This window comes from Lissotriton vulgaris, chromosome 12 (assembly GCF_964263255.1).
Source record: "Lissotriton vulgaris chromosome 12, aLisVul1.2, whole genome shotgun sequence".
Taxonomy (NCBI): domain Eukaryota; kingdom Metazoa; phylum Chordata; class Amphibia; order Caudata; family Salamandridae; genus Lissotriton; species Lissotriton vulgaris.
In genome coordinates, this window is record NC_141700.1 from 273693263 (window position 1) to 273718727 (window position 25465).

Below are 25465 nucleotides of genomic sequence, written 5' to 3' on the forward strand. Positions count from 1 at the left end.
CACGGTCATGTCCACGATATCTCCAACCTGATGCAGACTTTACCCACATGGCATGGGAATGCCAGCAGCTGTGCCCTTTTGCTCTTACGGTACAGGTGTGCCTGCTGGGCCTTTTCCCTCGGCCTCACAAGAGGAAAGTTGGAAACAGGCTGATTGACTTGGTCATGGGTCTGGCCAAACAAAGGATAGCACTAGAGTGGAAGTCAACGCAGGGACCTAGAGTTGAAAGCTGGGACCGGGATGTAATTAATTGGGCAGAGGGCAGAGCACTGAGATGGGAAAAGGCGAGAGTGATGCGGAAGCGTCCCATAGCGGATCAGTGGAGGGAGAAGGTGAGGTCATGGGAACACCTAACACAAAGTAGTGATGGTGGGGAACGTGAAAACCTAGGCGTTGGCAACGCAGTGTAGTGGTTCCTCCCTGTCCCCACAGGGATTGATCCCGCACCATGTTTGGGTCCCAGACTCCGCAGGGTGAGGCGAGATGTGATAGTATGCACAATGGACAGCGCAAAGGGGAGAGGGGCCTTCCACCTCTTCCCCCTTGGCCTTGGAGGGTACACTGAGCTCCGACCCGTCAGCTACCTACAGTTAGAGCTTAAGTTATGACACTCTTCTGCAAGTTTTATGTTTACATTTTGAAGTTTTCTTCAAAAAGCAAACTTATTGCCTTTGGATGGTATTGTTTTATCCTAATGTGAGGCTGTTGGCTGCCCTTATAGAAGCTGTGACAATGTAAATGCATCACAAAATGAACAATAAATAATTCATCTGTATAGCTTGAACTAAACGGTTACACAGAATCTATCATTGAAAGGTGCTAGAGATATATATATATGCTAACAACTATATACAGTGTACAAAAAGCTAATATGCTACAGTGATCTGTGCGACCATACCAGATGATTTTATATTAAACTAAGCCTATGTCCTGAAACAATATATACGAAATGGCAATAAAACTAAGTGCAAGCATTGTGGGCATAGTGCGAGAGGTCTGGCCCACATACTCGGACGTCCGCCCTCCTCTGAACTGTTTTGAATGCTACTAAAATATGGTGGAGGTAGACATTTATACGGAGCCATGGCTGCTGACAAACCAAGGATATCATTTCGGGCTAGGGAGATGTGGAAAGAAGTATTTGGAGCACCACTAGAAGACACACAATGGAAAGCTGCTTGTGCAATTGTTAAGCAAGGGACGAGCAATGCGCGGTACAAAGCAGTACTTTTCAATTCTATACACCGCACATATTTTACCCCAGTGTTCCTACATAGAATAGACCCCACCGAACAGATGGATGCCACTGCTATCAGGGTAGAACTGCAACATTTCTTCATTTAGTCTGGTACTGTCCCCTGGTGCATGCTTGTTGGGAGTTGGTGGTCAGACTATTGGAGGGCATTGAGGATATAGAAGAGAAATTAGACCCGGCAACCTGTCTCTTGGGGATGGTCAGGAAATGCAAGGGCAGGAAAATTAAATGGAAATTCACACAACTGGCCCTGCTACTAGCGAAATGACAAGTTGCCATCTAATGTATGAACCTGCTGGGACCTAGGAAAGGGGGTGGATCGAGGATGTAACAGAATGGGCAGAGGCAGGAGAGGTGCGACTCCATTGCTGTAGGGGAGATGACCATGCACAGGAGGATTTGCAAACATAATCGGAGACCCTTGCTAAATTTGGGGAGCTCGTGGAGAGTTCTGCACACGAAAGACAGGAATCAGTGGATTCATGTCTGAGAGTAACTGGGGGGTGGGGGCAAATATCTGCGAGAGAAGGATTAGCAGGTGATTTTTCCTACTGCGATGTTCTGTACACAAAGGTCCCTCTAAGAGGAGATACTGCTGTATTTTTTGTCATATATGATATGATGGCTGAAAGGTGTAAATGTGTTTCTAGTACAAGGTTTGAAATGTACTGACTGCCTATACAAAAAATAAAATAAAAAAAGAATGTTGTTTCAAAGGTGCTCGCAATGACTTGCTAGGGTTCAAGAAACATTTTACATACAGGTTTGTGGATCCTTCCTCCATGAATGTGCGCACCAATATGTAGGGTGAATGAGTGTCCTATGGTGCAGTGTGTAGGTCCACCCATTAAGCAGTCAATATAATGTTATGCCCTTCCTCGTACAGGGTATTTCTCAGTTACCCCACCCACGCTCTGTTAAATTAGTAAAACGGGTACCAGGTAGAACCCTTGCATCCCAGGCTCAGCCTTTCATCCTTCGGAGGTTGATAAATAAGTTCTGTTGAGCTGGGTAATATGAATACCCGTTGTTTGGAGGACAACAGAACTACAGGTGCAGGCGCTGGGTAAAAACACGTAGTCGTTAGTATCTCTCTGTATGGCCGATCTGTAGTGTGGTTTGTAAATATTGATAATGTTTCCTGTCAGTTACACTCGGACTGGTTCAAGTAATGAACCAACTTGGCCAAATGTGAAGCCTGGGGGCCTGAGCATTCCATGAATACTTTTGATAACCACAGTACGAAGTGCTACAGCCAGCCTATGGACAGCGCGCAGATTAACAGCAAGAGTGCTGACTCGGTCCTGGAAGTTATTCCCACTACTGTAATAAACACAGCCCCGAGCAAGCCTCTCGGTATCAATGTTTCATCAGAAACGTTTTATAAAATTACGATTGTCGCCCTTTGCGAAGGTTCTGAAATATATTGGTTACTTACCTTCATCCCTACCAAGACATTCTCTAGAAGGAGAGAATTTCCACTCTAATCGAAACCTGACAACCTTGAAAAGGGTGCAAATGTTTCCTCTACAAGTTTACATCTCGTAAAGCGTTGCTTTACGCCTCAATGGCGAATATTTGCTCGACTTGTCTTGGCGGATTTATTATTTGCATATGTTTTCTGTGCATAATGGCATTAAGCAGGAAAAGCACACTAACTTGTCTATGCAAAGTATATCTTCTGTAGATCAATTGTATTAATGTTAATTAGGGATGATGTGTGTGACAAATTGTCAGGATTTTCACAAGGAAGTGTGGGAAACAGAACAATTAACATCTTTCACAAAGCGGGAAAGATTTCCTCTAAAGCTTTGTAAAGGTTGCAGAAAAATACAATTTGCAAGTTCCCACGCCCTTGCTCTTATGCAAATCACTTCCTATGCACTAAAACAGCCTGCGAGTGAATTAAAATGCAGTTTGTTGAAGGTCACAGTCAGGTCAGCACTTTGATCAGCAGGCAGAAGTGCTATATGAAAAGGACAGCTATGTGGCCTAGTCATATACAGAAATGGTCGCCTGGGAGCACAGTACGATTGCAGGCTACTTACTACTGGCAAAAAAAGTGGAGAAACACATCAAGCATTTAAAAACCTGAGAAAAACAACAGACAAAATGAGACAGAGGGTACACACATCTCAGATCTGCACAGGAAACAACAATCCATGCTCCTGACACATGGGCAGGAAAGCAATACATTCTAATTTGGCACACTTGTGACAAGTGGCACTTGTGGTTTATACACACATTCTAGGGGGTCTGACAGGAGATGAAATGTAAACTCTCCCCACAAACACACAAGAACGGACCACCGTTGCAGACTTAAAACATGCAATGCTGCTTGGTTTGCCGCCAGTTTCCCCTCTAGGTTACCTCACAGAGTCTGAAGGCTCGAGCACAGAGGCACGTTTGACATCAGAGAGGATGCTGGGAGTCCGTCGGCCTTTTCTGTTGATTTCCACGTGAAGGCGATCCATTAAAAACTTAAGGAACTCTTGTGCGTCTTGTTGGCTGTTGTAAAAGAATCACACACATCGAGTTGTGATCACTCTGCAGTAATTTTCAATAATCATTATTTCTAATGTTTAACACCAACTACAAAGGAAACGAAAAATAGAGACCGATCTAGAAAGGTAGGCCGCTCAGAAGAATAGTAAACAAGAAAACTGAAAGCCACCCATAAGACTTTGGGAAAAACCTGGACCCCGTTTAAAATCAATAACTCACTTGTTAGTGACTGACTTCTTTTTAGTTATTTGTTTTAGAAAATGTGATGTATACATTAGATTCCCCCCTTTATATACATACGTACAAGGAGAGCCACTCTTTATTTTGATGTTAATTTTCACAATTCTTTTTATATTTTCATATTTTTAACTATATTAGATTGTAGGAAGCCTTAGTAATCTTTCTTTCTTTCCCTTTTTTTTTTTAAAACTCTAATTGTTTTTAACATGAAATGAATAAATCAAGTACAATTATAAGCAGTACAAACATTTACACAGTATTTGTGCTCGACACAAGACATCAACATAAATATTAGGTAAGGTTGTCTGAATTATTCTGAGATCGTATGTATGCAGGTTGCTATGACGCTGCCAGAATACAGTTCCACCACAGGTCACAAGTTCTTCCGTATTTTTTTTTTTGCACACCCATAACTTTAAACATTAATTCCTCGGATTTTGCATAAACATCCATGCCTCTTGACCATTCGTTCAGCGACTGGGTCTGATCATTGCAACTAGTAAACCACCTGCCGCAGCGATAAAGGAGTGAGTGGACCTCTACAATCATCCATAATCCCTAATAAGATAATTTTACGGTCAGGTTTTAAACTTTTACCAATTACTCTACCTAGGGTAGTGGTTATCTCGCACCAATAGCTTGCTATTGCAGTCATTCCTGCATTGTGTGAAAATCGGTACAAAGTGAAATCTTTCACCTTAGGCAGTTGGGGTTTTCTGCTCTGTCCGTGCGCGAAAGAGGTGGAGTTGTACTAGTATCAATGAAAATATTTACATTAAATGAGGCGGAGTCTGGAGAAAATTACTAGAGTCCTGGGAGCAATTTTCGCTTCACTGCTTTGCCTTTAATGTGTACTATGCCCCTTATGACAACATTAAAGTTGTAGTCCTTTGTGTTAGGCAATTTGGCTGTATCCTCTTAGCCCCCATTTTATGGCCTCATCATCGACTATGTGTTGATGGTTGTGAATCTGGAAACATCCACATAGATTTAAGTTATTTTTCGAGGTGTGGTCCAGTCATGATATCAGGACCTGTTACATACGGGAAATATCTACACAGATTGAGGTTAATTTTCGAGGTGTGGTCCAATCATGATACTAGGACCTGTTTTATACGGGAAGGCCTTAGCTAGTGAGGAGTAACTATAACCGGATTAATTTTGCAGATTGTTGTGAACTCTTAAATCATTACCGGCATTGTTATTTTCCTTGACTATTAGGCCAGAGTGCAGAAGCGATGGAGCAGTGTGCACGGCTAATACGCATGCGCCGCTGCTTCGCTGTGTCGCACATGCGCAATATGACACCTCCTTGTGAGGCTTCACCGTCAAGAGTTACCGCCTCTCTCCCCCCGCCCAATTCCATTTATTTAAACTCTGCATTTCGCCGCCTTTAATTCATTCTCGGCGAGCGTTTGGACAGGGGTAGGTGTACTAGAGGCTACACCCGCATTACTTAGTAAGTGCCATTTCAATTAATTCCACCTTACTCCACCGTTGTTTTTTCCCTTGTGTTTATGTACCTGGTCTGTGTCTATTGTTTCCACAGCCCGACTTTTCGCGGGCGTCCATTCCCTCGACCACTGGAGGAGAGCTCAATTTAGTATTTGGTAAGCAATTTGATGTGAACTACCCGCCTCACGGTTTGGTACTTTTACCAATTTTCAACATTGGCAGATTTCTGCCCCATAGTTGTTATACGTTTGATCAACCCCATACAGCCAAGTTTAGTTGCCTTTTAACACCATTATATGCGTTATTTGAGCCAAAGGGCTCCTTGAATTAGCAGCCCCGACTTACTGTGGACTAGTCTTGTGTGCCAGCGTAATCTTTCTATTTGAAGCCTGTGTACACATAAGTGACACTTTGTGATGCATCAAGTTGTCACTGACGCTCACATGCGGCTTACTTTGCTTTCTCTTTTTCTATGTATCATCCAGGAGCAGCTTCTATGTAGCAGCTATAACCACATAGTGGGGACACAGGTCCTCTGACCAGTGTGCCTGCGTAATCTTTCTATTTGAAGCCTGTGTACACATAAGTGGCACTTTGTGATGCATCAAGTTGTTACTGATGCTCACATGCGGCTTACTTTGCTTTCTCTTTTTCTAGGTATCATCCAGGAGCAGCTTCTATGTAGCAGCTATAACCACATAGTGGGGACACAGGTCCTCTGACCATCCCTGGCTGAGATAAGAGGGTTCTCATTTTAACTTTTATGTATTTTGTTCACGTGCACTTCACTGTTTTTGTTTTTGGTCCTGAAGAAGCGCCAATGACCTAAGGGCGATAGAGGCGCGAAACATGTTGACCTTGACTAGTGACACCCAGGCATAGTGGGCCTTGTGGGGTCAGTCATTTTTAAGCAGTACTTTTAACTGCCAAGGGTTACCAGGACAATCTTGTCGCTGCTTCCATACCCTTGATTTTACTACACTATCATGTTTGCACGTAATTGATTTACCCTCCCTTTCCCTTCCCCACACACCCGCATGCAACATCCAGCTAATCCTCTAAAAGATCTCCGACAAAGTGACCCTTCGGGGGACCCGTAGGGAATTGCATCGCCGGCCCTACGAGGAGCAAAATGCCGATGATGAAGCATGACATCCTCCGGGGTGTGTGAGGGCAGCAGAGGATGTAGAATGTCTTTCCCTCTCTCATTAGGGTACTTTTTGCCTAGGATTACTTTTCCCCATTCTTCCCTGTTTTTAATGTATGGGTGACTGCTTGCACCCTGATACGTGGGTGACTTTTGCACCCTGGTATAGGAACCTTGTCCTCTTTTTGTGAACAGATTTGGTTTAGGAGCATGGACACTGAACCTTTATTGGCTCCTTGGTCCCCCCCTCTCTTTTGTTGAACATTAAAAGCATCCCAGAGTGTAGCTTCTCCAAACCCTATCTTTTCTTAAGTGCTCCACCGGGAAGGGCTGAGGTCAAGGCGCTTGCAGGTGTCTCCTTGGGGCTAATCCCCCTCAACTCGCTGCCAGTGCCAACAGAGGTTGGGCTGACGACCGGGGCCTTGGAGTGCTCCAGCAGGGGGCTTCATCTCCAACTAGCGCCCTAGTTTCTGCACCCGGAGCAACGCAACATGCCCCCTATGCCAGGTGGGCATGTAAGGTCAGGCAGAGTAGACCCACCATTGGGGAAAGTCTAGCCTTGTATCGATGGTGCGTGTAACAGGGGAGGCCCCTCTCACCTCCTGTGGCCCGGGAAGGGTGGTGCTAATGCAACGCCTGGGTGCAGCCTCAACTGCAGCTCCTCCACGAAGCCCACCATAGCCCTTGCGGATTGTCTGAGACACAAATAGTCCTCCACATTGGCATACAGGGGGAAGAGCGCCACACAGCACTCACGCGGCTTCCGGTGGCCTGTGCAGCGACAGGCCCCCATGGCTTGGGTACTCCTCACTTCACAACATGACCAGCCATCCACCCGGGCCTCAGGCGAATGCTATCCGAAGGCAATTTAAGCAACATTAATGTTCCAGAGTAAAGAGGCTTTGCATCCTTCCTACCAAGAGATGCTACAAGACAACTGGAATTCCAAATTAGGATCTTGAGTGTAAATTAGTCCGGATCCTCAGGCAGTGATGTCTGCCATCTCACACAGTCAAGCCACACCCCACCAACATTTCTTCCTTTAAAATAATGGTTTCTAGTTTTTGGCTAATGTTAAATCATCTCTTATGTTATATATGTTCATCTTAACTATTACCCTTTGAGCTTACGCCTCCCTCCCATTTTTAACGTTAAAATCTCAAAACGAAGGAAAAAAAATTGAAGTGTAAATGTAAAGAACACATATGGAATGGAATAGAATAGAATAAAATAGGTGCTATTTTACAAGACACAGTATAAATATTGTTTGTCTTCCAATGTGCGGGAGCAGGGAAAAGAGAGTTTGGCTATATTTCCTTGTGGTGAATGTTATAAGGGATTTCGCTAGCCAAAATGGCCACCTGCTTTCCTCCGACAAAGTGGAAAAGCGAAGGCGAAAGAGTTTAAAAAACGAAAAACAACACATACTGCTAAAACATTGGTACAAATCCTATTAAGTTCCTTATTATAGACGCCGTTTCCTTTTTAGGTCTCGCTTGGCGACCTTAGCGCGAAAGCGCTGTCGCCAGCGAGCTCTATTGTTACTGACTTGCCTCCAAAGGGAGACAGGAGATGGGCACACGCAGGACGGACTGGAAATGTGAACGCGCTGCGCCGTGCACATCTCCTGCCCCCCTTCCGTCCTCGCAAGCCTCCTGTACTTTCACTTTTGCTTTCTATGCGCACGCGCGCTCAACTTGGGATGTCCGTGACGCGTACACATTTCACGGCGCCGACAATGCACCCAGCCAAGCTCTCATTCACCGGCTCGGTGTGCACATTCCTTGGCCAACTCTTGGCATGTCGCAGGGGTCTCCTCAGCACTCGGGAGCCCCGTGTTGCCTCTGGTGCCATACAGTCTGCCCTCGCTCTTCGCACGCTCCCTCTGATGGGGCTGGGACTTCAGCATGGAGCCTGCAGGGTTTCGGACGTCTTCCCCGGCGGTTCCATCCTGTTTTTTTAGCAGGCCCCGCCCACGTCCAAACAAAGGCTGCCTGACTTCCGGAGTGCGTCCCGCGATATCACTTCAGTTCTTCAGCTTGTGGTATAAAGCACTCATAATTATAATCTAGTTATACAATCTTGATATGTAGGGCAAGGTGGCCATCTCGCTGCATGTTACTACGAGCGCAGTTTGCTGGCCATTTTAGCTACAGAACTGTTCGTTGAGATTAGTCCATTGAAGCAAACAAAATAGGACACCCTTAATGCATTCTGTTGTTTTATGAAAACCCAGTTCTCGAAAAGTATCCCCAATAAAAGAAGCGACCTGGCCGCTTTAAGAGGTGAGAGGTGTATGTTATGGTTGTATGTGTTTATCTCCCTCACCCTAAAAGATTACGTCAGCCTGTAGCCCATTTGTTAAAAGATTACTATCACATCTCACCCTCATTGGGGAGGTCTGTCATGAGCACCATACACCTGCTTGCAAGAAGTTGGTAAACCCCTTCCTTTAATGCGACAATAATGTGCGAGGTACCGCCTCTACCCACAGGCACTCTGGTCACATGGCTAAAGCTGAAAGTCGCAAAATACGAGTCCAGTCTGAGGGAAAACCCTGCCCCTTCTCCCCCACCCCCAAAATAACACTTAATTGGCAACATTGACTACACTTGCAGCTCCATGGACAGAGTGCTATACATCCCAAGCCTGTTTTGGCTTTTAACCACATGTGTTTATTTAAGCCCACAGCATCATTTAAAAAAATATAACAATGCCTCGCATTAACTATTATGCTGTTGAGTAGAATAATAATAAAGTGTAAACGGCTGTTGGTGCCAATAGATTTGTTTGTTTTACCAAATGCCTACATATCCTTGCTTCATGCGTGGTCATGGTGGAAATCACAGATGCGTCTAATCCGCAAAGCTTTTATTCCAGACACACACTAGCATGTCCCTGCAAGCGGATGTGAGTCCTGACTTCACGCGTGATAATTTGGCTATTAGTCATAAACCTAGACTTCTTGCAGTCCCATTCAGCGCCCTGTGATATCAAGCATAAGGGTGGTAGACCAATAAGTAAACAAATTAGCATTGGTTTCTAAATGTACACACGGCATTCAGAGTGTTGCAGCATTGACACAGCTGGAGACGGTTGAGATGTGTTGGGAGAATAATAAACATGTTAGGCGGGGGTTTAGTTACTGGAATAGTGGTAGTTTTACTAGGTATTGGCGCCACTCAGGGATGTGCACCTGTCCAAAATTTGGGTACTCAATTATAATAATTACACAGTGCTACAAGGAGAAGAGAACCACTTCCCTCTTCTGGTTAGGCAAAAGCCACACAATGTTTGAAACTCCTTAGCACACGTTTAGTAAATTATATTCAATCATATACATGTGTTTCCACCATATAGTTCACATAAAAAATTGAATTCTCAATCCTTTTGTTCAGGGTTGGTTTGTAGCTTTATTTCAGGAGACGTCACAGCCAACACGTGTTTCGTCGATTTGGGGAATGTAACCCCCGACTTTTTCAAGGCTATTCTCCACTGTTTCTGTAGTTATATTTTGAGGTGATACTGCAACATATACGGAGCAGAAGGGACGTATTACCTCCCGATCGAGAACACTGCAATAAGCTCACCGATATTGAACCAATATCTTGGTCAACACTGGGAAGAAGATTCCGTTATATTTACTTCGTCCCCACAAGAACCCCACTGAGGGTTGGAAGTATCACCTCAAAATATAACTACAGAAACAGTGGAGAATAGCCTTGAAAAAGTCGGAAGTTACATTCCCCAAATCGACGAAACACGTGTTGGCTGTGACGTCTCCTGAAATAAAGCTACAAACCAACCCTGAACAAAAGGACTGAGAATTCAATTTTTTATGTGAACTCTATGGTGGAAACACATGTATATGATTGAATATAATTTACTAAACGTGTGCTAAGGAGTTTCAAACATGTTAGGCGGGGGTTGTCACTGAAGTTCTATTCCAGGAACTGTTCTTATTTGCGATTGCTTAGTATCACATGCTATAAATACGGGAGACCTTCCCATTAGTGTGGTATACCCTTTGCTGCAAAATGTATTTTGTCCAAGTGTTATTTTCCATCTCAATGCTACCCATCTTAGGCGTGCACATTCAGCCGGTTGAGGCACCGACCCTAAACCAAGGAGTGAGTTTCAGCAGCAGGTTATCAGGGGTGTGCTGCAAGGGTAGCAAAACCTCGCTCTAAGCATCTTCATAACATAAGGCCTTGGCCTCTGAGGACTGATGCGGCCTTTCTTTCTCATGCACCTGTAGTGGATGCACACGGCCTAGCCTGAGGCGGTATGGCAAGGGTTTGAGAGGGGCAACGGTGGCAAAGAGAGGCAGATTGCCTTTGGCTGGTGATATAGATGTGTGAAGTGCCCCAACGTCTTCTCCTTACACACTAACCTTAATTAACAACCCCTGTAAATATGCACATTCCAAGCACTGGACTCTGCGTAAATCATGTAATCTCCCAGTGCCTACCACAAAACAAGCATTTGCAATGCAAGAGGTCTCGCGTTTGTGAGAGTTTGAGCTATTGGCATTGTAAATGACAATGCCTTTTATTTATGTGTTGGTTTTGAAAACAGATAAATAAAAGGCATTGTCATTTACAATTCCAATAGCTTAAACTCTTGCAAATGCGAGACCTATTGCATTGCAAATGCTTGTTCTCCATGGTTATATGACACGCCTGACTAGGGACAAGTCAAATTTGGGAAAGGCAGAACATCAAAGATGTTCAACGAGAGGCATTGGGGGATCCTTAAATACAAATTGGATGATAATGTGTAGTGGGGGTGCCAGCTGAGAGTCGGACAAGACATCTAGCGTTGAGCAAAATTAAGGTCTCATCCTAACTCACACACCTGCCCTAAACTAACAATAGGTGAAACTGTACTTTTGATGTTGAAAACGGTGTCCAGTGGGAGGAATAGGGAGAAATGGGCTTAGAAGTGAAAGCTAAGGCATTTCAATAACTAAGTTTGAGACCCTTTTGTGCTGTAGCCATTATTACACCACATCAATCACAACTCCCTTGTTGGAATATTTTGAGTTATGTGCGGCACCCTCATTTTCATCCCTGTCTCTCAGGCTCATCCCAACTGACCGTCTTCCGTTGGTGCTATGATTTGAGCCTTCTGACCCTTCTGGGGCCGGTTCCACCTCCTCTGAAATTTGATGTCCCCCTCTGAGACAGCTGATGAATCCGAGGCGAGAACTTGATACCAATTCGGGGTCATGTTGTTGATCCAATCCTCCATACCTTCCGTATTCTCTCCTTCAAGGGTTCTTTCTTGCACCCCTCGCTCCTTACTTACCCCCTCCTGGTGCCTTTTTACCTCTGCCATTCTACTTTCACCCAAAATAAGCATTTTGGGCAGAACCTTTAAATAGGTCTTAAGTGATGGGGTGACCTTGATCCTCTGCGCCTGGGTAAAAAAAATTCCCAGTATTTTTTGGGGTTTGGTGCAGCCCGTAGGACTGGTGACTCCCTCACTGTAGGTCTTGACTTAGCAGAGCCTTTAGCCTCCCTCCCTACCTCCTCCTCCACCTTAAAAGCAATCTCCAATGAGTCAGAATCTACCCGACCTCTACCTCTCCCTGTGCTCCTTAATGTATATCTGGAGACCCCCTCCCGCAATCACTAACACCCTCTACACTCTTCCTACCGTTACCCACCTTTAGTCCAGGGAAATCTGTTTGTTCAGTGGCTGCGCGCCCTTCTTGGTGAAAAGTTAAGAATGTACTTGTTATCAAGGAATGTAGCTTGAATCTTGTAGATAAATGTGATATACGATCGACTGACCAGACACGTGGAATTAAGTGGTGTAGAATAATTCCTGAGGATTTCTTTTGTAATCTTTGCATTAGTAGCCAGGAGGCTCTAAAACTCTGTATGGATGATCAGGCGGGGGACAATGAGGTAATAGAGGCGTATAAAAGGGTCTGCGCCGACATTCTGTCTGACCTGACGCGACAGGGAAAAAGTAAAACACAAGGGAAGGAAGGCTGGTTCGATAAGAAATGTTCTGCTGCTAACCATAAACTTAAAGTAGCACTTAAATCTAAACCAGTAGATAGAATGCTCGTGGCTACCCTCAGGAAAGAATACAAGATCACCATTGAAAAAAGGCGGCGCGAGATCAGAGAGGACGCTTGGGCCGATTTGACCTCAACCGATGTTTTGAAAAGCAGCGCCAAATTTTGGGCCGTGGTCAATCAACCCTTTTTCTCAGACTCAAGCAACAATGTACTGGATTGTGGAATCTAAGCAGACAAATGGCACTTGCACTTTAAATCTGTTTATGAACAGGAAACATTGGGGGCAGAGGGCACGACTAGCTTTTACCAACTTCCCTTTAGTTTAACGGTGGACGAGGAAGAGGTGGCTGTGGCCATTGGAAAAATGACCAGTAACAAAGCACCCGGGCCGGATGGGGTTCCCGCTGACCTTTTTAAAGTTGATATTTTATTTTGGTCCAAAATCTTAGCTAGAGTTTTTAACAGAATTTTCAAAGCAGGTATCCCAGAATCATGGACCCAATCAGTGATTGTCCCTATTTACAAAAAAGGGGATAGGGGGGACCCTGGAAATTATCGCCCCATATCCCTCATAGATTCCGCAGTCAAGGTCCTAGGGAGAGTGGTCCTATGTAAACTTACTGAATGGTTAGAGGAGACTAACACCCTCTCCCCCCTTCAGTATGGTTTTAGAAAGGGGCGTAGCACCATCGACCAACGTTTAAACCTACAACTGCTCATAGGGAAATACACACAAGTGAAGCAAGGATTCCTGTACATTGCCTTCATGGATCTGTCCTCGCCATTTGACCGAGTTAACAGATCCAAGTTGTGGGGCCAGCTTCTCAGTGTTGGAGTAGACCCAAATATCGTGTATTTTCTAGCAGACCTTCATAGGGACCTTACTGCCACGGTTTGTTACGATAGAAAAGGGAACTGTACGGGGAAAAACAGTATTACCAATGGTGTTAGGCAGGGATGCATTCTTGCTCCCCTGCTCTTTACACTATATATAAATGACCTGGGCTGAATTTTGGGCACAGCTTGCAAGGATATCCCCAGGGCAGGGAAATATCTACTGCCCGCCCTATTATATGCGGACGACGCTGCCCTTATAGCCAGAACCGCAGTGGGTCTACAAAGCCTGTTGAATTCTTTTTATGCTTTTATGACAAACCTTGATTTAAGTATTAACTTTGGTACGTCTCATGTTATGGTGGTAGGCCACAAAGCAAAGGCCAAAAAAAATGTGATGACGCTGCACTGTAATGGCCACAAGCTGTCAAGAGTTTCCAGATTTCCTTATCTGGGGGTTGTTTTCGATGACTGTTCCACATGGCACCCCCAAATGCTAGAGAAAAAAAAGTTTTGGCACGCTCCATCTCCGCGGTGCTGGGTTTTTCACACAAATTGGGGGTGAAGCCCATAGAGGCAGTTTTAAAAGTGTATGTTGCTAAATGTATTGCCATTGCTATGTATGGTGCAGACCTGTGGGGCTTTAGGCCTATCAAATCTCTTCAAGTCATAGAAGATAACTTTTTAAAATCAATTCTTTCTCTGCCAAGATCCACGGCCAGCTTCATAGTCCATCAGGAATGCGGCGTGGATTATTTGGAGAATCGAATTGCTATGGCCCCCCTTTTAAAATGGATATTGGTATGGCTCAATCCAGAGCTTGAAGTCAACCATGAAATCCTGAAGGACTGCCTAAAGTTAGATCACTGGAACAAGATTCCCTGGCTGAAATATGTAGAACAAATGTGTGTAATGTTGGGACGGCCCGAACTGTTTCACAAACCATCCGCCCTGGTGAAAGCCGATCTGAAGTGGACAAAGAACACTTTTTTGCTGTACAGTGGTATGGACAGAGAAGGCAGGGAGCTGTTAAAGCCCTCTGTTAGGACTCATCAATTGATTGCTTCTCCTGACCATGATCTGGAACTTTACCTGAAGGTTGTTAACAACACAAACCACAGGTATCTTCTAACCAAGTTCCGACTGAACAAAGTCCACCTATTAATCTCAGGCCGCCCCAGCTGGACCAGGGACTTGGATTTGAATCTATGTAACTGTGACGGTTACTCAATCATGGATACTGCCCACTTCTTGTTTTTTTGTGATCATTTTAAAGACATTAGGAAAAAATTTATTATACCCCTGTTAAAGGGGAAAGGGTTCAGACAGGTCAAACCAGCTTTACTGTATCTCCAATTGTTAGCAGAAATCTGGGAAATTTATAATGTGGCTAAGTTCTTAACCATTGCGGTGAGATTGGGTAAAAAGATCAATTGGTTGTAGAACATCCACCATAAACATTGTCCCACTGTAACTTGAATCAAGTTTTTTATCCTGTAATTTTTTATTGATGTTCTTTTTTAATTATAAAATGCTGTTTTTTTTACTGTCATGTTGCTCGGTGATTTGTGGACCACTTTTATGTGTCTTGTACTTTTATGGTTTTTGTAAATTGAACCGAATAAAGTATTTCTTGACCTCTGCCATTCTACTTTCACTCAAAATAAGCATTTTGGGCAGAACCTTTAAATAGGTCTTAAGTGATGGGGTGACCTTGATCTTCTGCGCCTGGGTAAAATAAAATCCCAGTATTTTTTGGGGTTTGGTGCAGCCCGTAGGACTGGTGACTCCCTCACTGTAGGTCTTGACTTAGCAGAGCCTTTAGCCTCCCTCCCTACCTCCTCCTCCGCCTTAAAAGCAATCTCCAATGAGTCAGAATCTACCCGACCTCTACCTCTCCCTGTGCTCTTTAATGTATATCTGGAGATCCCCTTCCACAATCACTAACACCCTCTGCACTCTTCCTACCGTTACCCACCTTTAGTCCAGGGAAATCCGTTTGTTCAGTGGCTGCGCGCCCTTCTTGGTGCGAAGCAGTGATCGGTTTTGCAGGCGAGAAGCGTCCTTGCCGCCAGTCTCAATCACCTCAATCACCTCCTTGGCCCTGACAGCTTCCACTCTGCCGCTGCCTCCTTTCCCCTGGAAGGGGAGCCTTGTGGCTGCGTGCTGCCCTTGCGTAGCCCCAGGGCCGCTCTTCTCCACGACCGCTCCATCGCCGTGTTTGCTGCCAACCCAAGGACGCCGCCGGAGCTCCAGATATAGTGAAATTAGCCTTTAGTAGTCAGATTCTTTCCTCTGGCCGAAAACTTCGCTTTTGTCCGAGTTTTGGGCTGTAAATATCATGTTCCGTTCATATCCTTATTGCACACTCCGGAGCGCTCCAGCGACCCCCTTCTAGCCGGCCGCCATGTTTTCCATCTATTGGAGCTCTCTTAGCAGCCCTGACTACGGAGATTAAAAGCAGATTTGAAATCTTGGAGGGAAATCAGGCGGAGATAATGGTCTGCCTGTGAAGGACTAGAGAGGAAGATGGATGATTAAGCAATAGAACAATAACTCTAAAAGGGGAGGTAAGGGAGCTCAGAGAAGCAATGGGGGCAAATCGCACTGAAATAGTGGAGATAAATCCGAAGGAGAGGGAGGAGCTAGATAGAGTAAAAAGTTTGGAAAACTTCCAGAGACGGAATAACTTGAAGATTCTAAAAGTTCCGGAAGGCAGAGAGGGGGGGCGATATTAAATCCTACATAGTCCAATTGATTAAGAGGGAGCTGCAGTTGGAGGAATCAGAGCAGGATTGCTAAAGGCATTCAGAGAATTCACAGGGACCCCTTTAGACTCAACACTAACAGGCCCAAGCCCAGGAGAATACTGCTTAACTTTTTAACCTACAGATTAAAAGAGAAGATTCTGCCTAAGGCTCTGAGCAAGGAGTCGATTGAGGTAGATGGGGTTAAATATGAATTCAGATCAGCCGTCTCAAGTGTCACTTCCAAAAGGTAATGGGAACTAGGAAAAAGGATTGAACCATTAAGGAGGTTGGGTGCGTCAGTGCAGTTGAAGTTCCCAGCATTTTTTAAGGTGATGTTCAACAATAAGATGCCCACCTTTCGCTCTGTTGAGGAGGTAGACAAGCTTATAGAAAGCCTGCAGCCAGGTGGCTAGTACCTCTGGTATAGGATCCAGGCTATCCATATACGGTCTATGCTCTGTTTTTCCCAACCTTTTGCAGGGCTGTTCAAATTTCTTTTGTCTTTTTAAGTTTCTGCTTACTCACAAATATTCACTAGATCTGATGCACACTTTGGGGGGACACTCATAGGGCTCTAAGCCATGAAGAGTCGGGGTTGGGATTTCCATGGGAAGGGGAGGCCTGGGGAGCACAGGATGGGGAGCATGTGGGAGAAAAATGAAAAAACATATCTTCAGAAGCTTCATTACCATTGAACTGGCGCTTAATTTTAGACTTTAGAGGGAATGGATGAGAAGCGAGAGAATGCAATAAGAATGCTATCGTGGAATGTGAATGGCCTTAGAGTGCGGGGAAGAAGAGAGAGGATACTGCAATACTTAAAAGATTGCCCTGCTCAGATTATTATCATGCAGGAAACACATTTGACGAAGAAGGAGGGTCAGGAATTTTTTAAGACCAAAAAATGAATTAGCCGAGTAGTGTGTACAGGGCAATCAGCCGTAACAAAGGGGGTGGCGGTCCTGGTGAAGCACGGGGCAAAATCTGTATAGAAGACAGTGTCTTGGCTAAAGCTGGAAGATGGCTTGTGGCAAAACTGAAGATCCTGGATCGTGGCTTCACCCTGGTGGGATATTATAATCCGAATCAGGATGACACTACCCCCTTAGAGGAATTATTCACTGAACAACTCAGTTTCTCTGACCCGATTATCATGGCAGGGGATTTTAATGTGGTCTTGGATCATACTCTAGACAGATCCACGTACAGCAGGGCCTTGGTAAATCCCAAAATGTCGGGGTTTATCAAACAAATGATGGAGCAGCTGGGCCTGTGCGACATCTGGCGCCAGAGGGCTGGGTTGCAGAAAGGATACACATTTTACAACAAAAAGTACAGACACCAGTCAAGGATTGATTACTTCCTAATAGATAGCAGCATGAAGGATTGGGTACAAGAAATTAATCACGTGAGGGTGCATTTGTCAGACCACTCAGCAGTGCTACTCCGCTTGAATTTAGGCGAGGGGGCTGGCCAAATCAGATGGACCATGGATCGTACGATCGTACTAGAGGAGGAAGTCATAGAGGCACTAAATAGGGAGACAAAAGAGCTCTTTGAAATCAACCGGGGTTCCATGTCAATTGGTATGATCTGGGATGCATATAAAGCCTTTTTAAGAGGCAGACTGGGTGCACTAGCTGCGGCAAAAAGGCGTCTTTTTTATAAAGAAGTCTCAACATTAGAAGAGCAGGTCTGATCAATAGAAAGGGAACTTATCAACCCTGGAGTAGATGAAGGGGGTTCAGGGAGGTTTGCTATGGGAAATAACAGAAGTAAAATCCAATCTGACTGTAGTTTTACAAGTTAGGGTAAAAAGAAGTGAGAGGTCAGTCCGTTGGCCCACTTTGAATATGGAGAGGGCAAGCTGCTGGCACGGAAAGCTAAAAATGAGCAGGTGAGGAATAGGATAAAACAGGTCAAATGTGAACAAACGGGGGCCCTACTTGGAGATAATAAAGGGATTGAGCAAGCCTTCTATAGTTACTTGAGAAAAAGTCTATCAGGAAGAGCTGGAAATTACAGAAGAAGAGGTGATGACTTGGCTAAGGCAAGACAGGGCTGAACCCCTTACGCCTGGTAAGAGTAGACAGCTGAAAGGAAAGATCAATATGAGGGAAGTAGAAGGGGCTATAGGACAAGGTAAGAAGGGGAAAGCACCTGGACCGGATGGCCTGCCTCATGCAGTATACAAAGCCCTGGCAAGTACACTAACACCTATCCTAGTTGAAATCTTCAATGAACTGTTTTTGACAGGAGTTGAAATGCCTGTATCATGGAAAGATGCCATCAATGCGCTAATTCTGAAACCAGGCAAGTGCTCCAAAAATTGTGACGCCTACAGGCCAATATCGCTTTTAAACTGCGATTATAGGATCTTCGAGAAATATATGGCTGATAGACTTAATGGGGTGATGGCTGAGCTTGAAGATTAAGAAGGGTTCTTCCGAGGAAGATCGCTGAAAAAGCTGACTTACATGCTGATTGGCTCTATAGATCAGGCCACTGCCTATGAGCTCCCACTTGCGGTAGTGGCATTAGGTGCCACCAAGGCCTTTGATCGGGTTAACTGGGTTTATTTACAAGCTGTGGCGATGTCTTTAAACCTAGGGACAAACTTTTGCAGAGCCATGGCAGGTTTTTATGCAGTACCAGAAGCTAGGGTGCTGGTTAATGGCTCCCTGACAAACCCTGTTCAGATTACTTGGGGTACAAGGCAAGGTTGCCTCCTGTCACCACTTTTGTTTAATCTGTACAACAAACCCCTAGCCAGGAAAATTAGGAGAGACCCTGATATTTTACCTTTTTCAATATAATGGTTGGATCCTTAGAAGTCGAGCCATTAGCCTGTGTGGCACGGTCCGGCAGGGAGTACCAGGGGATTCAGGTGGGAGAGATACAGCATCAAGTGGCACTATACTCAGACAACCTCCTACTATTCCTCAATGATGCATAGGGTGACCTACCGGGAGCTAAGGCAATGATTGAGCATATGGCTTCCTGTCGGGGCTACGTGTGATCTGGCTGAAGTCCAAGCTGGGTTCCCTGGTGAGGGAAGCAAGACCCCCTCTGAATTTGGAGAATTTGAGATGGGAGCCCCATTGCTTTCGCTATCAGGGGTCCACATATTCCACACGGTGGAGGACGTGAAGGAGGGCGCTCCGCTCGCTTAAGGACACTATGGCCTTCTGGGGGAAGCTCCCACTCTCAGTGATGGGACGTATCTCGCTACTTAAAATGGTGGCGTTACCCCGGCTGCTTTACTTTTTCGTAACATTGCCAATTTGGATATCAGGGGCCTGGTTCAGGGAGCTGAACTCCTGCATGTCGGCTTTTATATGGGGGTAGGGACGAAGAAGGGTAGCCCTTGCTACATTAAAGCGAACCAGATTAGGGGGTGGCATGGCACTGCCTGATATGGAAGCTTACTACCTGGCGGGACAGCTGCAGCGGTTTACACAATGGATTGCAGGGGACCAGGACCCAGATAGGGGGGTGCCTCCGTTTGCCCCGGACGGGCCTGCGGTGTTTCGAACCCTGCGGAGGACGATTAGACCCCAACAAATTGGCAGTAATGAGCATAGGGTGATATACAGCTGCTGGGGCCGATGCCTGCAGAAAACTAAATCAAAGCGCCCATACTCCCCAGAGATAGAGGTGCAGGTACTGGAGGCTCTCCCTCACGGAGGGCAGTGGCACGGCCTGCACATATGGAGGGAAGCGAGGGCAACAAAGGTCGGGGATTTGTTTCGGGATGGGGAGCTTCTTTCCTTTGAGGATTTCAGAGCGGACTGGGACATACCACCAGGACACTTCCTCCTACACCGGGCGTCACAGGAGCAATACGGCGACAGTGGGGGGCGGGGACGGCGGAACCTCCGCAACGCCACCCATGTGAATACATGAGCCTGGCGGGAGGCACCATCAAGGCGGTGGCCTGCTTATACAGAGCTATTGGGCGTGACTCCGTGCAACCACTTGATAGACTGAAACACAAATGGGAGGACGACACTGGCAGGCCCCTAGAAGATAAGGACTGGGACAATGTTTTGTAGCGAGCTGCTAAAGTTTCTCGAAATGCCCGGTTTAGTTTGATCAGTTTTTACATACTCCACCAAGCCTATTTAACCCCAGAACGTATTAACCGATATTTTGCTGGTGCGGATGCTAGATGCCCGAGGTGTCAGGAGCAGGGGGCGACGTTTATACATATGGTTTGGAGCTGTCCCTCCCTAACCCAATACTGGCAAGAAGTGACAAGTGACAGCGAGAGTTACGGAAAGGGTGGTCCCATGCACACCGGCTCACGTACTGCTTCACTTATTTCCACACTCTGCTCAAACCAACACCACATCCAGATTTCAGGATTTGGCATTCATTCTGGTGAAGTGGGAAATCACTAGTATCTGGAAGAAACCGGGGGGCCCCAATTTTCTCAGGTGGAGACACGAGATCAATCAAGGGCATTTATAGAGCGCACTACTTACCCGGAGGGTCTCAAGGCGCTTGGGGGGGGGTGGGGGGGCGCTGCTACTGCTCGAACAGCCAGGTCTTGAGCTTCTTCCTGAAGGAGAGGTGGTCTTGGGTCAGGCGCAGGTCGGACGGGAGGGAGTTCCAGGTCTTGGCGGCCAGGTAGGAGAAGGACCTTCCTCCTGTTGTCGTTCTTCGGATGCAGGGGACGGCGGCGAGGGCGTGACTGGCTGATTGTAGATGGCGTTTGGGAGCGTAGAAGTTGATGCGGTTGTTGAGGTAGCTCGGGCCTTGATCGTGTAGGGCTTTGTGTGCGTGGGTGAGGAGGCGGAAGGTGATTCTTTTGTTGACGGGGAGCCAATGCAAGTCTCTCAGATGTCCGGAGATGTGGATGTGTCGTGGGATGTCGAGGATGAGTCTGGCTGAGGTGTTCTGGATCCGTTGGAGTCTCTTCTGGAGCTTGGCGGTGGTTCCGGCGTAGAGGGCGTTGACGTAGTCCAGTCGGCTGGTGACGAGGGCCTGGGTGACCGTCTTCCTGGTCTCGGTGGGGATCCACCGAAAGATCTTCCGTAGCATGCGCAGGATGTTAAAGCATGACGAGGAGACGGCGTTGACTTGTCTGGTCATGGAGAGGGAGGAGTCCAGGATAAAGCCCAGGTTGCGTGCGTGGTCTGTCGGTTTGGGTGCGGTGCCCAGGGCGGGGGGCCACCAGGAGTCGTCCCAGGCGGAGGGCGAGGCGCCCAGGATGAGGACTTCCGTCTTGTCTGAGTTCAGTTTCAGGCGGCTGGTCGTCATCCACTCGGCTACGTCTTTCATCCCTTCGTGAAGGTTGGCTCTGGCGCCGGCGGGGTCGTTGGTCAGGGAAAGGATCAGCTGGGTGTCGTCAGCGCAGAAGATGATGTTGAGGTTGTGTTGGCGTGCGATGGCCGCGAGGGGGCTCATGTAGACGTTGAAGAGGGTGGGGCTCAGCGAGGATCCTTGAGGGACGCCGCAGATAACTTCGGTGGCCTCTGACTTGTACAGTGGTAGACGGACTCTCTGTGTTCTTCCGTCGAGGAAGGAGATGATCCATTCCAGTGCCTTCTCCTGGATTCCGATGTTGCTGAGGCGCTGCACTAGGGTGCGGTGGCAGACAGTGTCGAATGCCGCGGAGAGGTCTAGAAGGATGAGGGCCGCTGTTTCTCCGTTGTCCATCAGGGCTCGGATGTCATCGGTGGCAGCAATGAGGGCGGTCTCGGTGCTGTGGTTGGCTCGGAAGCCAGACTGTGAAGGGTCGAGGGATCCATTCGTCTCGAGGAAGGCGGCCAGCTGTTTGTTGACGGTCTTCTCGATGACTTTGGCTGGAAACGGGAGGAGCGAGATGGGGCGGTAATTCTTGAGTTCGGTGGGGTCCGCTGTTGGTTTCTTTAGTAGGGCGCTGAGTTCAGCGTGCTTCCAGCTCTCCGGGAAGGTGGCGGTGTCGAAGGAGGTGTTGATGATGTCCCGCAGGTGGGGTGCGATGACAGCGTCGGCCTTGTTGAAGACGTGGTGAGGGCAGGGGTCGGTCGGAGATCCGGAGTGGATGGAGTTCATCATGTGGACGGTGTCTTCTGTGCTGATCGGAGTCTAGGCGCGGAGGGTGGTGGTGGGGGGCGGTGGTTCGGTCGTGGCGTGCGTCGGTTGAGGGCTGAAGCTGTTGTGTATGTCCGCGATCTTGTTGTGGAAGTAGGAGGCGAGGGAGCTGCAGAGGTCTTGCGATGGGGTGATGTCGTTGTTTTCGGCGTTGGGGTTGGAGAGCTCTTTCACGATGTTGAAGAGTTCCTTGCAGTTGTGTGCGTTGTTGTCCAGCCGGTCTTTGAATGCAGTTTTCTTGGTGGCGCGGATCAGTTGGTGGTGCTTCCGGGTGGCAAGCTTGAGGGTGGTCATGTTGTCCGGTGTTGGCTCCCTTCTCCAGGCTTTCTCGAGGGCTCGGCAGTTCTTCTTGGAGCTCTTGAGTTAGTCGGTGAACCATGGGGCCTTCTTGCTGCCGGGTCTGCTGGGCGGGGTCCTGAGTGGGGCGAGTTCGTCCGCGCAGTTGCTGATCCACTTCGTGAGGTTGTCGGCGGCCTGGCTGGGGTTCGCTGAGCTGGCGGGAGGGTGCTGGCTCAGGGAAGCAGCGAGCTGGTCGGCTGTGATCTTGTTCCAGCTTCTTCGAGCAACCTGTTGCTGGCGGTGGTGGATAGTCGTTCTTCTGAAGGTGAAGTGGACGCAGCTGTGGTCCGTCCAGTGTAATCCAGTGGCGTGGCTGAAGTCGATGTCTTTGCTGGATGAGAAGACGGCGTCGAGTGTGTGTCCGGCGAGGTGGGTGGGGGTGGACACCAGCTGCTTGAGTCCGAGGTTGGCGAGGTTGTCGAGCAGGGTGATGGTGTTGCGGTCGTTGTTGTTCTCCAGGTGGAAGTTGATATCCCCCAGGAGGATGTAGTCAGCGGAGGTGAGGGCATGCGGGCTGACGAAGTCGGCGATGTCCTCGCTGAATTGTGTGCGTGGTCCCGGGGGTCGGTAGATCAGGGTGCCTCTGAGGGTGGTCTTCGGGTCGGTGCGGATCTGGAAGTGTAGGTGTTCGGCGGTAGTCAGGGTGTCGTCGGTGTTGGTCGTGATGTGGATGGTGTCCCTGTGGATGATGGCGATGCCTCCTCCCATCTGGTTGGCGGTGCGGTCCCTCCGGGTGATCTTGTAGCCCTCTGGGATGGCGATGGCGATGTCGGGCGCTGAGGAGTCGTTCATCCAGGTTTCCGTGAGGAAGGCAACGTCAGGAGCTGTGGTGTCGAGGAGGTTCCAGAGCTCGATGGCGTGTCTGTGGACGTAGCGGGTGTTGAGCAGGATGCACTTGAGGTGGTTGCTGCTGGTGTTCGGCTTGGCGGGTGCTGGTGCGAGGCAGGTCCGGATGCAGGAGAACTTGCAGGCGTGGCAGCTGAAGGGTCCGTGGGTGCGTCTCGGGGTGGCTCGGTAGCATCCCGGGATTCGGCCGGTGTTGAGTGCGTTGAGGGTGGCGGCGTCGTACGTCCGGCGGGCGGGCTGGGGTCTGCGGGGACCAGGGGTCCTGGCCCTGGGCGCGGTCCAGGCGCGGACGGGCGCAGACGGGCGCAGACGGGCTTACCTTTGGCGCACCTTCGGCGCTCATTCGGTGCTCCCGCTGCGCGCGTCCGCTGCGCTGTCGCTCTGGGGGCTAGACAAAATAATAATGGTTCTGTCGGACAAAAATACACACTGCTTTAGTATTTCAATGTTTCCTTTTGCAGGTCTCGTTCCTAACCAGGATATCAAGACAGGTGTACTAATACATTCACAAACGAACACACTGACCACAAAGAAAAATGAAAGCAAATTTTTACTCAAATACTTTCACATGTGAAGACAAATTACTTCAATCACTGTCCCAAAACAAATATTTAAAACATATATGGCACAAAACCTTTGTGCTAAAGCATAATACACACTAAAAACAACAAGTAAAATGTGTTACTTCATATACGTTTTGGAATCAACAACTATATATATACAATAATCCTGTAGGTACATCAATTCAATCTTGGATCCTACAGGGTTTTGAATAGTTTGTTCACGCCAAAAGCGGGGATTGCGTTTTTTTTTAGTGTGTATTATGCTTTAGCACAAAGGTTTTGTGCCATATATGTTTTAAATATTTGTCTTCACATGTGAAAGTATTTGAGTAAAAATTTGCTTTCATTTTTCTTTGAGGTCAGTGTGTTCGTTTGTGAATGTATTAGTACACCTGTCTTGATATCCTGGTTAGGAACGAGACCTGCAAAAGGAAACATTGAAATACTAAAGCAGTGTGTATTTTTGTCCGACAGAACCATTATTATTTTGTCTATTACCCACCCAGGTTCTGAGGGTTACAGGGTTACCCCATTACATGTAATGGGTCGCTCTGGGGGCGTCATAAGTGAGGAGCCTGGGAGGGCGGGTCAGCTGGGTGGCGGGGCCGGCGAATGGGATGGAGGTGGGCGGGGCCGCAGGGAGTCAGCGGCGGGAGCTTCTGGGCGGCGGCCTCGGCCCGGGGGCAGGCGAGGCGGCAAGCGGGGTGATCCGGGCGGCCCAGCGGCGGCTGGGTCGCTCTGTAGCTGAAGGAGGTCGCGGGAGGTGGGAGGGGTGATCCGGGCGGCCCAGCGGCGGCTGGGTCGCTGAAGCAGGAGCTGGCAGGCAGCAGGAGTGGCGGCTGGCAGGAGGGGTGACCAGGCCTTGACAAAGGCACAGTGGTCACTCCTGGCTCTTCCCCTGCTGGCCCCTTAAGTGAGGAGCCTGGGAGGGCGGGTCAGCTGGGTGGCAGGGCCGGCGAATGGGATGGAGGTGGGCGGGGCCGCAGGGAGTCAGCGGCGGGAGCTTCTGGGCGGCGGCCTCGGCCCGGGGGCAGGCGAGGCGGCAGGCGGGGTGATCCGGGCGGCCCAGCGGCGGCTGGGTCGCTCTGTAGCTGAAGGAGGTCGCGGGAGGCGGGAGGGGTGATCCGGGCGGCCCAGCGGCGGCTGGGTCGCTGAAGCAGGAGCTGGCAGGCAGCAGGAGTGGCGGCTGGCAGGAGGGGTGACCAGGCTTTGACAAAGGCACAGTGGTCACTCCTGGCTCTTCCCCTGCTGGCCCCTTAAGTGAGGAGCCTGGGAGGGCGGGTCAGCTGGGTGGCGGGGCCGGCGAATGGGATGGAGGTGGGCGGGGCCGCAGGGAGTCAGCGGCGGGAGCTTCTGGGCGGCGGCCTCGGCCCGGGGGCAGGCGAGGCGGCAGGCTGGGTGATCCGGGCGGCCCAG

General features: G+C 48.1%; 1 protein-coding gene across 2 annotated transcripts in view; it reads right to left on the reverse strand.

Annotated features, from left to right (window-relative positions):
• USP21 (ubiquitin specific peptidase 21) overlaps positions 1-25465 on the reverse strand; it is a 558274-nt gene that overhangs the window by 270619 nt on the left and 262190 nt on the right. For both annotated transcript variants that reach the window (XM_086945031.1, XM_086945032.1), the window contains exon 8: positions 3626-3763. In XM_086945031.1, coding sequence (XP_086801157.1) covers positions 3626-3763 — 138 coding nt within the window. The remainder of the gene's footprint in view (positions 1-3625; positions 3764-25465) is intronic.